Raw genomic sequence first — 18,121 nt, 5'->3', positions numbered from 1 at the left:
TTGTGTCCAGTCTGTTATTATGATATACAACTTGTATGACTGTTCTACGTTCAGTGAGATGTAGAGTTTAACTTCTGTAGCAAAGATTAATTAAAATGGGCTTAGAATACGTTAACAGAGCACAGAAACTCTTGCTTTGATAAAGTACCTGGTTATTTTTTTAATTCTGATCGGTGGTAGGACTTTTCAACTAAACATAGTGACTTTTACTCCAGCTGTCTCACCTCTGACGTCACAAGCATCCATGCCCTTTGCAGTTTGTGTGTGCTAGGAACGATGTTAACATTTGCATTATTTCAGCAATGTTGCCTTTTCTAATGTTCTTTTAAAATAAAATCTCAGATCAGAGTTTAAATTCAAATTAACTGTTCCTGACCTGTTAGCTCATTAGAGCTCCTGAATCGTCTTATCTTGATCTGTTTTGCTACAAAACACACTGGCAGGTTTTTCTAAGTAAATTGCTCATCCTTTTCCTTCTTTAAAAGGAAAATAGCCTCAATTTCGGGCAGATGAAACATTTTTTTATTTATTCTCTGGCAAAAACAAACCAATCGAGCAACGTGTCATTCTTGAGCAGCAAATAACAGGAGCTTCCAGTCTCTAGCCCAAAGCTCCCTACCTTGTCTGCAAGCTGTGAAGGTATTGGGGTCTGTTTTTTACCCTGAAGGGATAATTCTTCCTTGGAATACATCTGGGAAATTCAGTCTTCAGCCATCTACTGATCACTGTCCCATCACAGCAAAACTTCTCACTTCTGGCTTGACCATATGAACTGCTGTGGGACAACTTTTCAGTTTCTGAATATGTAGATGAAAGTAGCATGTGTATTATTATAATCCTTTAAGAAAATGTGATTACATTGAGTAGCTCAAAACTTCCTGAGAAGTGGACAAGAACAATCTGGTCTGTGCGTAGGATTGTTTGTCATACTTGTGTTGCTGTACTGGCTCAGAAAACATGATCTTTAAAATTTGAGCTCTTGGAGCCGAATTGTTATCATAGAATCATAGGATATCTTGAGTTGGAAGGGACCCGAAAGGATCATCAAGTCCAACTCCCATACAGACCATTTATTTATATACGCAGACCATTTATTTATAAATCTGATATTTATATCAGAATCAATTTTCATTATGAAGAAAGTTTTGAGGATGGTATGTGAACCTTCTAAATGTGAACACAAAAGTCTAAAGTTGAAAAGGCAAGCACATAATGAAATTATAAAAGTATTTTCATCTGTTCATGTAACTTCATGAAAACTTTTTAATAATTCAAAAATTAAAAAAAATACCCCAATGTATCAAGATTTTTGGTGAGAGTTGACAGAGTCCCTGAACTAGAGGTTTCACCCATATCATTGGCAACTGAAAGCTGTTAAACTCATTAATTCATCTAAGTGGGTTACAAAGCTGTCTGGTTTTCTAGTGTTCAATATGTTCTGTGTTAATGAGTTTAAGGGCATTATTACATTGTGAAACAGTGGTACTTCTGCTTGTTTCTTTAACCTGATGTTACTCATTTTACTGGGTGCCATCTTACTTTATAATTATGGGAAATGGGGAATAATAATTCTGTGTAACCTCTTGCATAAGGTTCGTAATTTAGAAATCTTCATATTTGTGTTCGGATTATTCTTATCCTGTTTGAGTCTTAAGTGACAGATGAACTAGACTATGTGGGAATTGCTTATGCATCTGGTCAGTCTTAGTTTTCTCAACAACTCTGCTGTAACTTTTTCGAGATGGAGGACCATTTCTTGCAATGTTTAGAACTGCATGGACATCTGATTAATCATAGAATCATTTAGGTTGGAAAAGACCCTTGGGATCATCGAGTCCAACCATCAACCCCACTCTGCAAAGTTCTCCCCTACACCATATCCCTTAACACCACATCTAAACGAGTCGTAAACACATTCAGGGATGGTGACTCCACCACCTCCCTGGGCAGCCTATTCCAGTGTCTGACCACTCTTCCTGTGAAGAATTGTTTCCTAATGTCCAGCCTAAACCTACCCTGCTGCAGCTTGAATAATCAAGTATGTTTTCACTTTGCACTGGGTCTGGCAGGGATGGAGTTAATTTTCTTCATAGCAGCTCATGTGATGTGGCGTTTTAGATTTGTGACCAGAATAGTGCAGATTACACACTAACCTCTTAGCTGTTGCTAAAATATGCTAAACATATAAATATTGAAAAGGTATATATTGATATTCTGCATGATACTCTTTATTGAGAGAAACTTAATACAGGTATTGAGCTGCAGTTGAAATATTAGGAAAGGTTTCCAAGTAATAAAATGTTTTGCTTTTATAGATCCACAGGGGAGGTATTGAAATCCTTATCATACTGGACGTTTAAAATTACAATGAATAAATCACTATAAAACCGTAGTGAAACTGTAGTATGCACTGGTGAGAGGAATGATTGGTGGATGTAACAGGCCTCCGCTGCTGTTTGCTGCCGTGCTTAGTGAGCCACACTGACCTCTCGGAGGTCAGCGTCTCATTGATAGTTCTCCCACTCTTTCAGGTGTCACCAAGCCTTACTGGTTACTGGCATCCTCTGTGCATCTAATTTAATCCTTTCATGCATAATGATTGCCTTCACCTTCCAGGTCCATTCAGTAAAACAGCAAGAAAGAAGTGTATTAATTTTTTTGCCTGGAATTAAAAAATGTCCGTTGTGCTTACAAGTCCCCCGTATACATGCTTAGTAAGTATTTATATTTTTTTTAATAGAGGGCTTATTTACCTAAGAAAGTTGCTGTGATTTAAGCAGAGCTGTGTGTACACCTATTTCTGTTTTTATTTGGTTCAACCACATTTAAGGGTTTGGCGAATGGATTGGATCTGACTGGCTGGAGGTTCTATCATCCATCTTAGAAGAGTTGAGAATCTTCCTGAGCAGTCACATGTCTTCACTGTGTTCGCTCCCGGCCAGAAAGCAGAGCCGCTTCGGCCCCCACCGCCGGGCTGGGATGGGCTTGGGGATTTTGGCTGTTGCTGGATTGGATCAGTTGCCCAGCAGCTGCCTCTAATCTCGCTGGTTTTGAGATACAGACAACAGGTAGTTATTTTAACCAGCATCCCTCTCCCACACTGCTGCAAACCTGAATCTCTGCCATGTGGAAGAGATGCTGAGGAACAGGATTTGGGTGGATGACGGATTACAGCAGTGGACAGCCCAGATTCTCTTCTCTGCAGTGAGCCGTTAATTCCTAGTGAATTAGGAGCCTGCATAATTCTTAAAGATGGTACTTTGGCCTTAGCTTTAAATGTTTTTTCCATCAACTTGGTTCTAATTTAAATTAATTCTTTTTGCAAGTAGAATGTCAGTCTCTGCAGGAGAAGCAATTGCATGTGTTCATTTTGAATGGCCAGTTTACTTATTTTTTTCCAAGATACTGTCTTCCTACTATGAAATATCAGCATCTTGTAGGGGATAAGAAGTAATTTGAATGAAGAGTAGTTTAAAAACATGGCAATTAGGGATGTGTATCTGTGCCCACAAAATGTCATTCGTCGAATTACGAATGCAGAGAGCAGTACCTTCAATTAACGACTGAAATAGAATCATGGGACAGACGAACAATCTAGTTCGACGGGACTCTGAAAGCAGTGATTCGTTCAGAGCTGACAGTAGCTTTGCTCATCAACACAAACATGACCATTTCTTAAACACGTTAGAAGGCACAGGCACGGCATTGTATTTCTTGCATAAACAGAAACAGGCAGTTAAAATGCCAGTCAGTAGATAGGAGAGGTGAGTTTATCTGTCTGTTGGATGGAAGTGCCAGCTGACAAAGAGCTAAGCTGACTGCTTAGCAAGGGAGATGCCGAGTGAAGCAGTTTGTCTGTTTAAGAGCCAGCAAAGACTCTTCGTGCTTGGAGAAACTTTACTTAGCTATTCTAAGTTGCGTATACTCGATTTTCTCGTAAATCATCTTAAAATCACTTACAGGTGTTTCTTCATAACACAAGAATTGTTTTAGTATACAGGTGGATTGTCCTAAGTCAAAACACTTATTTTTACTTTAATCCATAATGGTAACACTTAAGTCATTTTTTCCAGGAAGATAACTAATTACTGATGAGATAGTCCCATGTTATGGAAAGGCAACTTGAGCCCTGTGGTCAAAATTTAAGCTGTTGTTTTTCATTAAAACATGCTTTTGTCTCCATCTTAATTCTTTCCTAAGGCACACCTTCTAGTTCAGTTTTTTTTTGGTGTGGATAGAGTCCAGGAACAAAGCAGATGTCATCAAGAGTTAAGATTTTTTTTTTTTTTTTTGGTTTGGTGATTTGATGGAGAGTGTTGGATTTTGAGGTTTTTTTAAGTCTCTTTCAGCCACAAACTATGGAATAGTTATGTTTGTAGCAAAAAGTATTGGCAACTCATGCAGCCCCAGCTCCTTATCAGCAAATCGCTTGTGGAAGATGCTTGTTCCTCTCAGAAAGGGGAAGAATGGGGCTACCGCCATAGACATGTGTCAGATTAGTGAATAAATTTTAATGTTTAAGCATCAGAACTTGATCTCTCTCTAGAGTGGTCAAGTAGCGCATTAGGAAAGAAAAACATCATGGAACATTTGTTAGCTTGTTGCTGTGGTAATAGCAGTTAGTTATTCATTATTTGTATCACTAACAAACTCAACTCTGGCTCGTTCTTTTCTTCCTTTTCTATTTTTTAGTAGAATTCCAATATTCAAAAGTGAATAGAGTTGCAGGTTAACATGAAAATCATGAAAAGGCAATAAAATGTCTTTGTCTCTTAGTTTCGACCACTTTATTCTCTCATCACATTGACAAACTCTTACTTTGTAATGCTTACAAATGAGGATTCAGGAGTGTGGTGCTTGGATTCTGTTCATAGCTCTGCTAGGAGTTCATTACGCGATCCCAAGCAAAATGAGGAAAATTCAGTTGTCCTAATCACAGCTTTCCGTTCCATCTATGGGTCTGGAATTTTGTTAGCTAAAACATGCTGAAAAATGACTTTGAGTTTTCTCCACAGGTATATCATATCTTTTTTGTCCCCCTCAACTATCACTAACTCTTAGTATCCACTGAACGAAAGCAGTGGATGGGAATTAATTTCTGTATTTGTTGTTTAACAGTATGTGAAATAGCCTCGCAAAAACACAGTTTAATAAGCAGTTTACATTCTTTGTGTATGCTGATTCTTTATGAGAAGACTTGCTTCTGTTGGTTGCCTGGTCCTGCTGTGAACTTTGTGACAATTCATTTTATTATTGATAATAAACTAACGGAGGCTGTTTCATAAATGAAATGTGGAAAAAAGTGTTTGTTTCCTCTCACTCCCATTCATCCCTCCAAAAGAAAACACTGCACAGGCAGTTTCTGGTCGAAGGGGATATTTCTTTATATTAAAATATCCCTTTGAAGTGTTGCTGTGAAACGCTGGTGTTAGAATTACTTGGTTTCAGTATCAATCAATAATTTACAACTATATCAAGGAGTTAAATGGGGACATAATGAGACCCTTTATAGATAAAAAGCAGCAATATTTTCCAAAATCATAGAAATCAACAGAGGAAAAGGTAGTTGAGAAGAAGCATATGTCAAGGAATTTATCTAATGAAATTGAAGAAATCATTAGCTGGCACTGAAAAGCAGGGGGCTCTCAAGGCACAGAGCATCATCGAGGCTTTGAGCAGCCTGCTTTATAGTGGGAGGTGTCCCTGCCTATGGCAGGGGCTTGGAACTAGGTGATCTTGAAGGTCCCTTCCAACCCGAACCATTCTGTGATTCTATGATCATTTTCTATAATGTAGAAACTAGAAAATGGGGCAAAAACATTGCTAATGTGACTCCATAGAAAGATGGCTTGCTAACTCTTGCTAGCTGTGTTTGAATTCCCGTTTGCTGTGTGGTTGTTACTCATTCTAGGTATTGTAAATATGAATGTCAGATGTACAGATTAGCATCAAGTCGTTAACGGTTGTCAGTGTACACGTTTCTGTCTCAGTATGTCTGAGATATCCAAACTAATTCCTACATGCTTTGTTTCCTTCTGGTTTTGTATCTACTAAAGAGCTTGCAGTTTATCCAGGTGCTAGTTACACGATCAGTCCTAACTCCGCTCCTTTAGTTTGTACTTCTGCCCTTCATTTTTTTAAGGCTCAGCCAGCACTCTTTAACCCCTTGTTCCATTAAGGTAAGACCATGGGAGACAGATTTTTTTTGAATCTCTGGATGTTAACAAGATATTATTGAAATTAAACCATAGCCATTTCCATGTAACACTTCTTTCCACTGCTTCTGCTGTTTGCATGTCGTAAACAACTCTAGACACACTACAGCTTTGCTGTTACTGGTTTTTATTTATGTATTGTTTCTCAATAGAGCAGCTAGAGCACATTATGAATTTACATTGAATGACTTACTCTGGAGATTGTGTCAGCTGCTTTGTATTCAGAAATAAAAAAATCCAAAATTCACTGGATTCATTTTTAATTTTCTTCAATCAGTTTTTGCTTTCCTTACTCATTACCTCTGGAAAATTTGCATAATGCCTTAATTTTTCAAGAATGTTTTCTCTGGCCTGCATTTTCCACCACTTCATCAAATATAAAGAAATTTTGTGGATATTAACTTGCAACCCTCTGTTTTTATTCTTTATGCTGCTAATTCTTTATGTATAAGTTCTGGGGTTTTTTTTGTTTTGTTTTTAGAATTTCAGTAAGGAGTTCCTCATTTGGTTTAAGGAAGAAGTAGCTTCAAGGAACAACTTAGCTGATTACTAATTATTCATTCTTATTTCAGATTTGTGCTTTGAATACAACTATTGCGTTGCTTTCTATTTAGCAGGTCCAAACGTTATCCAATTTAAGAGACTGAAGACATTCTAACAGCAACAGATAGGGGATGATTTAGAAATGCACGTCTTCGAAATGAGGAGTTACATGTCAGGAGCTGGGTTGAACCAAAGAACAGTTTTGAACCTTAATTCTTCTTGAATCTACATTGAAAAAGAAAAGTATGTTTCTGCCTATCACTTCAGAGTGGCAGTGGGGAAAAAAAGCCTTATCCAGAGAGGCTATTGGAAGACTTCCCATTAAATAAGATGGATAACAAATCTAGTACTAGCAGAAATAATCCTAAAGTCATCGTAACAGTTACATATGGAAAGGAGACAAATAATTTGTTCATCAACGGTGAAATCGTAAGAAATTCAACAACAGTTATAGAATTTCCTCAAAAATCTGTAATAATGTCAAGATAATTTAGAAACACAAATATTTTTGAGATTCCTTGTTTAGATTTTGAATTTTTCTTTATTTCGTCTATTTTCTCTATTGGTGTAAGTATCACACTAGTTTTATTAAACAGAGGAAAAAAGTTCCCCTTTAGGGACTCATGTAGCATGTCTTGTTTTGATAACGTGTATTACTTTCTACAGTAGCATTAATTTTCTCCCAATTCTTCCTTGTAGTGTTAGTGACTGTGTCACCTGCATTTCTTTTGTACGTAGTTACATTCTTTTTGATGTTTGCTCTTTAGGTAATGATTCTGACGTTGACCTTGACAGGAAGGAAGATGAGCGAGAAAAAACTCCAAAGAGGCCGAGAGTCCAGAAAACAGAGAAAACTCCATCAACGAAGGAGACTGAACAGATTTCAGGAGCTAAAAATCCTATTATAAGTGTGGTTTTGACAGCCCATGAAGCTATTCCAGGTAATGAGAATCACCGATTATATAAAATTTGGTTTTGTCCATGCTGACACTGTGTAAAATAGTCACTGGTCTCAGACTGAACTGCTTAGGATATTTGTTATCTGCAAAGTATTTAGTAGTATTTGGTTATCTTGATACAGAATCTCTGCATCTGTCAGCTACCATCACATATCTTCATAGGTATGACAAATGGTTGACCTGGGTGCAGTTATTTGCATTAATATCAGTTATTTTTGGTCTGTGAATGATTTTAAAGAAGAAACTAAAAACATCAGTGACCAAGGAAAAGGAAAGGATTTTTTTTCCCCTGCAATATCTTTATTTTGTCTCCTGGTTTGTGTGTATATTTATGATAAATTTGATTATGAAAACACAAACAGCTTAGTATATATGTAACTTAATATTTATGCATACAAGTACTTTGACAGAAAATAGGTATACATATTTGAAAATCAAGTAAAATTCCTATGTAATGATTAAAGGATTCTTCATCCATAAATTTTTATAGTGCCTTTTCATCAAAGGATTTTGGAATAATTCAAACTATTTATTTTAAAACTAGACTTGCATTTGCCTGTTTATATAAGCCAGTTACTCACCTGACTGACAGAATCCCTTTTGAATAGTTTTGTGCATTATTTTCAGCTTTATAGCTTTATTGTTCTCCTTTTCATTATTGCTAACATTTCTGAATATTTGTTTTGCTTATATCTCTCAGAACAGCTAGAATGCATATATTTATTTTACTGTTGGGGGTTGGAAGCTAACTGGATTTTCTGTGTTTAATGTCTTTTGATATTGAGATCTGCGATATGCTTGGGCTTTGTTTGCTAAAATGCATTTCTAATTGTGATGGTAGAGGACGCTGGATGAGCTCACCTATGGATATCCTGTGTACTTAGGAGGGAGGTAAAAAACACCTTCACATTTATTGTTTGAGAAACATCACACAGGGTTTGGGACTTACACTGAGCTGTTAAAAATTTAGTGTTGGAATATTGGAAATACGGGGGAAGGTGGAAGAGGACTAGTGAGCACTGGAAATGTAGAAACCTGGCTTCAGGGTGTTTTGAGGTCTGCGCCGTTCCGTTTCACAAACCCAGGCCCCTTTCTCTCATGTGATGGAACCCTGGGCTCTTTCCTAGCTGTTGCTAAACACCCATTTTCCCACTGTGTCTCCCACGCCTTTTGTCTCTTTCCCACTGCATGTAGCTTCTCACCCATCCTGGTACCCGTTCCTTTCACTGCCATACGTGAGGCTCCCCTCGTGTCCTCTACTCCTTCATCTGGGCGAAGGGGAACATGTGATGGCTGGTTAAGGGGCTCATGTAGGAGTTAGTAAATGGGGTCATGTAGATGAGGACTTTGGAATCCTCAACACAGGAAGGACATGAACCTGTTGGAACGGGTCCAGAGGAGGGCCATGAAGGTGATCAGAGGCTGGAGCACCTCTGCTGTGAGGACAGGCTGAGAGAGTTGGGGTTGTTCAGCCTGGAGAAGAGGAGGCTCCGGGGAGAACTTATAGTGGCCTTCTAGTACCTACAGGGGCCCTACAGGAGAGATGGGGAGGGACTCTTTATCAGGGAGCGGAGCGATAGGACAAGGGGTAAGAGTTCTAAACTGAAAGAGGACAGATGATGAGATATTAGGAAGAAATTCTTTACTGTGAGTGCGGTGAGACACTGGAACAGGTTGCCCAGAGAAGCTGTGGCTGCCCCATCCCTGGAGGTGTTCAAGGCCAGGCTGGATGGGGCTTTGAGCAGCCTGGTCTAGTGGGAGGTGTCCCTGCCCATGGCAGGGGGTTGGAACGAGATGATCTTTAAGGTCCCCTCCAACCCAAACCATTCTATGATTCTATGTTAATTTATGGATCTGTACACACATCCTCCCTTCCTCAGGGCTTTTGGGAGTAGCTGTAATTGGGGTCTCCTCTCCACAGGTGCTAAATTTTATGAAACTTACAAGAATTTTTATCTTTGAGACCTTTACATTTCTAGCAAGGACTAGAACAATTTTCATGAGAGGAAGGATAGACATGGTGGACAGCACAATCAAAGACCCATTTCCTTAGAAAACAAAAATAATAGTAAATACAGATAGTGAAGAAAATGTAGTAAGCATGTCATGCAGGAGAGGAAATGAAGATCTAGAGGAGATTGTTGCCTTCATTACTACCTAGTAAAATTTTTCCGCGGACAAAAAAAGGTTGGAGTTTTCTTTAAATGTGCTTTTTGAGTGACTCAAAATATTAAACAATTTCAGCTTTGGAACTAATTTGGCGTAGTACATTTTGCATTCAAAAGGCTCTAATGAACCAAAGGGATTTACAGTCAAATGTGAACCTCCATCTATTTTTGAAGGTCCTCTCATTTATTTGGTTGATAATCAGTAATCTCATTACATTCAAGTTCCCAGCTAGAATATATGTAATGAAAAGGCATTGCTGTTAAGACAGTTACGAATTATCATCCTACTTTCCAGAATTTGAAAATTATAGAAGGTGTCGTGGTTAGAAGGTATATAAGTGGTTAACTCTTTGAAGACTCAAAGGAAAAATATTTCATTTAATACAATTATGTTTTAATTTATTTTTCGTTGCTTTTCCTTCTATTTTTTCCCATTAAATTCCATGGTCTAACTAACTTTTATAAAGATAATTCATAATCTTTTATTCCATTTTTCTGGAGATTTATCACTGAAGAGGTGAGTTATTGCCATAGACTGCTGTTGAAGAATATAAGTAGATAAAACATTTCTCCCCTCTCCCTTGCTTTCTTTGTGCTAGATCATCTGTAAAATTAAGTTGAAATAGAGCTTAGAAGTGCTTAAGCACTATCAAAACTCAGTCATCTTTCTGCAAGCGTTAGCATTCTGTAGCCACCTGTTATCTAGCTTTAGAGATGCATGGAGATATTCCGTGTCCGATGCAGTAAAATCCTGTTGAAGACGTCTATCAATTAGAAAAATGGAGAAGGCTATAAGATTTAGTTGTATTTTGCCCACAGTATAGGGGAAATATTCAGATTGTATGGCTCCCTTCTTGAATGAAAGATGCTTTTAGGGGTATCACATAAACAGTTTGCTGTAATTTTGCTGTACACTATTTCAGTTTGTGGCACTGCTTTACATCATGTGTTCAGTAGATTATGACTAAATTGATCTCTTCAAAATCCCTTCAAACAAACAGATCAGTTAGTTTTTAACTTCCCAGAAAGGACAGTCGGACAACATCGATTTTTTCCCCGTGTTCCTTTTCTATAATGTTTTCTTGGGAGGCAGATAAAAGGTAATAGTTTTACAGCTTTAGAAATCTGAAATCTTGCATTAACCCAGTTTGAATAAAAGTGGTAGATTTTTTTTTCTGTGCAGGCATTGATGTACCTTGACAGGCTTGAGAGGTGGGCCCATGCCAACCTCACAAAGTTCAACAAGGCCAAGTGCCAGGTCCTGCACATGGGTGGGGACAGTCCCAGGCACAAATAAATACAGGCTGGTCTATGAGGGGATTGAGAGCAGCCCTGAGGAGAAGGACTCGGTGGATGAGAAGCTCAACATGAGCCAGCAATGTGCGCTCGCAGCCCAGACAGGCAACCGCATCCTGGGCTGCATCAAAAGCAGCGTGGCCAGCAGGTCGAGGGAGGTGATTTTCCCCCTCTACTCCACTCCGCTCTGGTGAGACCCCACCTGGAGTACTGCATCCAGCTCTGGAGCCCTCAGCACAGGAAAGACATGGACCTGTTGGAGTGGGTCCAGAGGAGGCCACAAAAATGATGAGAGGGCTGGAGCACCTCTGCTGTGAGGACAGGCTGAGAGAGTTGGGGTTGTTCAGCCTGGAGAAGAGAAGGCTCTGGGGAGACCTTATAGTGGCCTTCCAGTACCTAAAGGGGCTATATAAAAGATGGGGAGGGACTCTTTATCAGGGAGTGTTGCGATAAGATAAGGGGTGATGGTTTTAAACTGAAAGAGGACAGATATAGATGAGATATTAGGAAGAAATCCTTTACTGTGAGGGTGGTGAGGCACTGGAAAAGGTTGCCCAGAGAAGCTGTGGATGCCCCATCCCTGGAGGTGTTCAAGGCCAGGCTGGATGGGGCTTTGAGCAGCCTGGTCTAGTGGGAGGTGTCCCTGCCCAGGGCAGGGTGGGTGGGTGGGTGATCTTTAAGGTCCTTTCCAACCCAAACCATTCTGTGATTCTAAAACTGGAGGGACCCAAAGATCTTGAAGAGAGGGATTGCTGTGTTCATGAACACAAGTGCCCTGCATCAGATTAGCTGGAGTACAGTTTTTCATAATCATCGCAATTAAGAAGGAGAGTGAATAACTACAACTATATGCACATCTAAAAGTATTTTGTTGTGAATGGCAGATACTTTTATTCATAGTCTAATTCTAAGAACCAGTTTTTAAACTCTGCCAAATATTCAGTCTTCTGTTTTTTTATGTATTTTATTTCCCATGTTTAAATTCTGTAATATTATCAGGGCTTCTAAAACCAATTTATTATTCATGCTCAATTAGTTTGATTCAGGAGTGATTCTACTTTGAACATTTAAATTGCTGTTTTATGCGAGTCCTATAATATTTTGAAGGCTCAGCTTGTTAGTAGGAGAGTTGTTTTAAGTTCCTGTAAAGATGGTCAATGATAGAATTCTTGAGTTTTTTTGGTAGAGCTCATGATATACAAAAATAGCATAAAATATTTAAATTCTTGATGCTAATCATTTTCTGATTTCTAAAGGAGCTGTATTTTTTTCTCCTAAAAATTCTTAACACAACACTGCAGGTTTTTCTCTCCCCAGTTTCCACTGGGGAACCGCTATCAGTAAAAGGCCAGCCGTATTCTCCTGCTGTACACCCTGTGCTGCAATTTATGAACACTTGGTTCCATCTCCCATCAAGATTTTGGGAAGGGGGGAAGAGTGGAAGAATATTGTTTTGCTTACTGGTTTGGGACAGACTTAGTGTAACTGATGACAGTCTTTTCTGGTAAACTGATAACAGTCTTTTCTGTTGAAAATGACTTTTTTTTTTGTAGCTTACAGAATGGTGATTGTGGGTTTATGACACATCTGAATGGATTTAATAACAGACTGTTGCCAAGGGAGCTTTCCTGCTTGCCTCTTATTTCCCAGTTCACTTCCCCTTTTTTGCACCGGTGGTTGTGCTTGTGTCAGCCTGTGGTAAACTGGTTCAAAAAAGTGGCAAAATAAATATACATCCACGTGCACAGTCACATACCCATTTTCTCTGTCAGAGGATTTTTTTTATCTACCAGTTTTGCTTATTCAATTGTCTCACACTGTGGCCGGGCAAGTTTGGAAAGTTGGAAAGTGGTGACAAATGATTCTTTCAGGGGAAAGGAGGAGGACTGAGACTGCTCCTTTACGAAGTAGCCGAGTGGCTTGTCATTAAGGCCAATACGGATCGACTGCTGTCCCCGGGGCTTTGCTGTCCTCCCACCCCACCCTTGGCCAAAAATTCCTGTCCTTTGGACCATTGTACATGCTTATGCAGTTGTGTGGTAAAACACACTAGAAAACGAATTATATATTTGCAGAGGGAGACACATGGTGTAGATTTTAGCCAGATCCATTCTCTGACCCTCTTCATCATCTTCATAAACTCATGTGCTGGCACTTTAAAGGCATTGTGGACATGCAGTTGAGTGGAGGGCTGCAGAAACAAGCCTAACCTTATGTTGATTTAAAGCAAATGTGGAAATAAGCAAGGTTAGGAAACTTAAAGCTTTTCCCCTCTGAATGTGAGCAGGTATCTATATTACCATGGGGTTACAGATTGATTTAGCTCAGCCAATCTAATGTCCAGCTCTGTTGAAAGGGGTCGAAATCTCCATCCCACCATATGCAGGTCTGTGTTTCTGTTTCTTTGAGTTAAAATGTGTTTAACCTCATGGTGAGCTAACTTACAAAAATATTAAAAGGCTCTTCTGCCTTTTTTTAAGCAGAAAGGGGGATGAGGGGTAGTTTTTTTTTTGAGATAGAGAATGATTATTTATATTTTTTTCACTAATCTTCACTCAATAGCTCATTTTAGAGGTCTTTCTGATACTCCTCTTTCATTTATCTCTCTTCCAAGCTGAAGGTCTCTGGGATATGTATCCCTTTTCATTCCTTTTTCTAGTATGTATTGTTTTTTATTGACCATACTTGAAGTTGTAGGAGGTTCAAGGAATTTAGTTGGATTTATTAGGAATTTGGTTGATGATGTCTCCTGTTTTATTTCTGATCCATTCCTGGTAATTCCTTCCGCTGTGATTACCTTTTATGCTTTTGATAAATATTGGGGAGTTCTATGGTGAAGGGGAAGCCACTTTTCTAAGGGACAGACTGTAAGAGATTAGAGGCTATCACTGAGTTTGAGCCAGAGATAAGGCACTCTGTGTAACGCTTATCTGTAGAAGTTGCAGTTGGAATGTCGTGAAGAACTCAAATCTTATTACCCTTAAAGCAGATTTGCTTAGAACAGATGATACTGGCTGAAAAGATGAAAGCAAAAGGCATAAATAAAGTCTAGTACACTAAAGCCCATTCTGCATTTAAAATAGAGATATAATAGTGCTGGAGGAAGGATTTTTTTTTTTTTTAAAGAAATGATCGGTACAGTTAACCTCTTTTTTCCCCTGGTGTTTGTGTACTCTGACTTCTTGAAATGATTGTCTAGGGAAACAGTTAGGAAAACTTTTATCTTCCTTATTGGCACATGATTTTTTTAATGGAAAACCAGACCTTGTATCTGTTTGCCTTGTTCTTACACTTTTCCCTAGCCCATGGCTGCTTTTAGAGACAAAAATATTAGGGGCATTTTTATGGGATGTGGGATACATGGGTTCACTGCCTATTAGGTTGGGTAGAGCTTAGAAACCAAGTTTCTCACTTCCTGGGCATATGCATTAATCAGTTTGTGATATAGTGGTGATTTCTGTGGCTACTGCTCCATTAGTAGCCCATACTTCGGCAGCATCCCAAGTAGATGGAGGCATCTAATGTTTCTTAAGGCTTCCTTATCTTCTAATGGTGGGAAAGAACCACCTAACATGAGGGGGCGTGATTGCCTACTGCGAGCAAGTAGTCTGTCAGTATGTTTGAAGAATTGGATCTCCTTCTTTAGGTTTTTAGAGGCATTTGTGTCTCTATTAACTGCATGGGGAATCTAGAGGCACTAATACTAGGATGGCCTGGAGCGTTCTGAAGGGGGCCTACAAGAAAGCTGGAGAGGGACTTTTTACAAGGGCATGTAGTGATAGGACGAGGGGTAATAGCTTCAAACTGGGAAAGGGTAGATTTAGATTAGATATCAGGAAGAAATTTTTCACTCTGAGGGTGGTGAGACACTGGAACAGGTTTCCCAAAGAAGTTGTGATGCCCCATCCCTGGAAGTGTTCAAGACCAGGCAGGATGGGGCTTTGAGCAGCCTGGTCTAGTGGGAGGTGTCCCTGCCCGTGGCAGGGGGTTGGAACTTTCCAAGGTCTTTAAGGTCCCATCCGACCTAAACCATTCTATGATTCGGTCTACTCTGAGTAGGCAAAATACTGGTGACCTGGTTCACCTAATTTAGGTGAGTAAATTTTTATACTGGTAGCATAAAAGTCTATTAAACAGTCCAGCAGTCTTCTCAGGAAATGCTCAAACATCCTGAAAGGCAGAAGGGGATGGAGGAGGTTCAGTGCAGAGCATCTAATGAGGATCTTCCTCTCACATTCAGGAAATGGGAGGTCTGAAAGAGGTAACCCTGTGTATAGAGCAGTTCAAGATTGGTTTTCTTTTAACTGACGTGTTCTAAATATAGAAGAATTTGCTTCTGTTTTAGTCATATTTAAGTACGGAAACACTTGTCTGGTGTCTAATGTCTGTTTTATCATCTTTATAGTGAAACCACAGATTAAAGCACGTCTCCTGTACTGTAATGACAAGGCCCCATCTCACTGGGCTACTACAGTGTAATGTGGGAGATGCAGTCCTGCTGGAGAACCTGGCATTTGTGGGAGAGGGAGTGACAGGATGAAATGATAATACTCTGGTAACATTTCGGTTGAAAACTTGAAAGATCAGTTCTGATCAACCGGCAGAATCTTTAGTACAGAACTAAAAGCATTATTAAAAAACAGTAGTCTAAAAAAGCCACTTTCAGATCCAGCCACTTCAGTGAGCAGCAGACTCGGCTGATGTCCCAACTGATAGAAAAAGCTTCAATAGCCTTATATACTCCCAAATGGCCTCTTCTTAAAATATCTCCATTTCCCACTTTAAATGACTCCGAAGGTCCCACAGGATCTCCATCTTTCTCCCTTGTCTACAGCACTGCTTTCCTCAACTTAATGTCCCCGAAGTCTTTCACATGTGGTGTTAGGTACCCCCCCTCCATAACTGACTTTTCCCATGCACTTTGCCTGTCTTTTCCTGATGCTTTTTCTCATCTGCAAGCTAAAAGTTTTTTTAGGAAAACTAGATTTAGTAATTTGTTAACCAGCTGGTTGTGTTTGGACTGTGTGCTTTCTGTGGTTTAGTTTTGCTGTTCTTGTAATTGTTGTTTCAGAGACTTTCTGTTAATACTGCATATATTTCGTAAATAATATCTTCAGGAACCTGCTCTTTATGTTGAACAAGAATTAATTTCATACTTTTGTTAAAGAAATAGCTAATGCATCATTCTCTGAACTTTCTTCTTTCTATTCAGGTGTTTCATTTTATATATATTTATATTAGAATGACAGTGAGAACCTGTTAAAAATATGTTGAGTATGTTGACTCTGTCTTTTGCTTTCTAGGCTCTCATGTCTCAGATTTCTTTTATTCTTACTGTAAATTATTTTCTCTGTCGCAAAGGTGTATTGTACTTTTCTTCTCTTCAGCTTCTAATCAGGTGAATTGAAAGGAGATCAGATTCTAATATAATATCCAGGAAAAAGAAAATAAAGGGAAACTTACCAAATTTCAGTTTTACCTGAAGTTCACTTCGTTATTTAATTCAAAGATACTTCCATGTGCAACCTCTCTTACCTCCTTATGCCCAGTATATGACAGAACAATTTTTAATTACAGGCCCTGTAATATTTTTATCCTAGGATGGATGGGTGTTCATCTACATATTCAACATTCTACTACATATTCAACGTCCTGTTTTCTTTTTGTTATTCGGTATATAGTCCCTCATTTATTTGTCATTTTTCAGTATCAAACCAGAAAGCAACATATTTTTTTCAAAGATTTTTCTGTAGTACTTGTTAGTGGAATATGAGGATTTCACAAATACATATATATAATTGTACTATATATATGTGAATAAATACATAAATATACAAATTATATAATTTCAACTTTTGAAGATAACAGCATTCCCATTGAACGCGTGGGTTAGATGAGTTACAGGCAGACAAAGAAGTTAAAAAGGAGGGGATCAATCAATAATGGGTGCTTGGTTTGATATACATGAGGTTTTGTACTTTGGTTTTTTTCAGTGTAAATTAATATTGCTATGAATTTTCATTACCTTCAATGCTAACTGTGGAAGCCCAGCATTAAGTTTTTCCAGCCACTGTTCAGAAAATAAAGAACACCCAACTAAATTATCTCAGTTCAATCGCATCTCAAAATACGCTTATTTTTGCCTCAACTAACTGTAAAGCTCTGATGGATGGAATCTGATCTTATTGCTTGTATTAGAACCCCTTTATTCCTGCTTCTAATGGAGATTAAGAAGTGCACATGGAACATACTCTTTTATTCTGATGGAGTGGCACCATGCCGCAAAATATAAGCAGTAAAATATCTGTTTAAGAAAAAGATGTGCAGGCTTTTAAATACAGACTAACCAGTGTCTTTCCCCCAGCCTCAGCTTGGCTGAAGTTTTCAAAGGATGTAGTATGAGGCAGAAACAGAAAAATTAAAATTGCATTTTGACAAGTCACGGTTTTTCAAAGGTGGAAGTATTTGGATATAGGATCTCAAAATAGGAGGAGGCATCAAGCACCATGAATAACCCTCAGAACTAGTAGTCCTGGCCTGTTATTTAAGCAGATCTGTGGTGGAAGTACTGGTGTCTTCTGGAAGTGTATCCATCATTTTATGAACATGAATTTAACAACAGAAAACTAAAATAGTTGAACTAATGAATACAGGGCTTAATGTTGTCTTTACGCTTGTAAATTATAGACAATGCGTGTTTTAATATGATATTTTTAGTGAACATTTTTTGTTCTTGCTTATAGGAGCCACAAAAATTGTTCCCGTTGAAGCTGCTCCCCAAGAAAGTGAACCCACAACTCCAGAGGCAACAGTTCAAGACCCATCGCAACGAAGAGGATACCAAGAATATGCCATTCAGCAAACCCCATATGAACAGGCAATGAAATCAAGCAGGTAATTTTGAAGTACTTACGTTTGCGTTCATTAAATGCTTCCCTGT

General features: G+C 38.7%; 1 protein-coding gene across 3 annotated transcripts in view; it reads left to right on the top strand.

Moving 5' to 3' along the window:
• Positions 1 to 18,121, top strand: part of ZFAT (zinc finger and AT-hook domain containing) — a 98,090-nt gene that overhangs the window by 24,245 nt on the left and 55,724 nt on the right. For all 3 annotated transcript variants that reach the window (XR_012585800.1, XM_074577889.1, XM_074577890.1), the window contains exons 4-5: positions 7,526 to 7,699; positions 17,925 to 18,075. Coding sequence is in view for 2 of the 3 variants with exons in the window: in XM_074577889.1 (XP_074433990.1) it covers positions 7,526 to 7,699; positions 17,925 to 18,075 (325 nt within the window). In the remaining variant the exon portion in view is untranslated. The remainder of the gene's footprint in view (positions 1 to 7,525; positions 7,700 to 17,924; positions 18,076 to 18,121) is intronic.

Source organism: Larus michahellis, chromosome 2 (genome assembly GCF_964199755.1).
Source record: "Larus michahellis chromosome 2, bLarMic1.1, whole genome shotgun sequence".
NCBI lineage: Eukaryota > Metazoa > Chordata > Aves > Charadriiformes > Laridae > Larus > Larus michahellis.
Note: the sequence above shows the minus strand (reverse complement) of the source record. Positions and strands in the feature narration are given on the sequence as shown.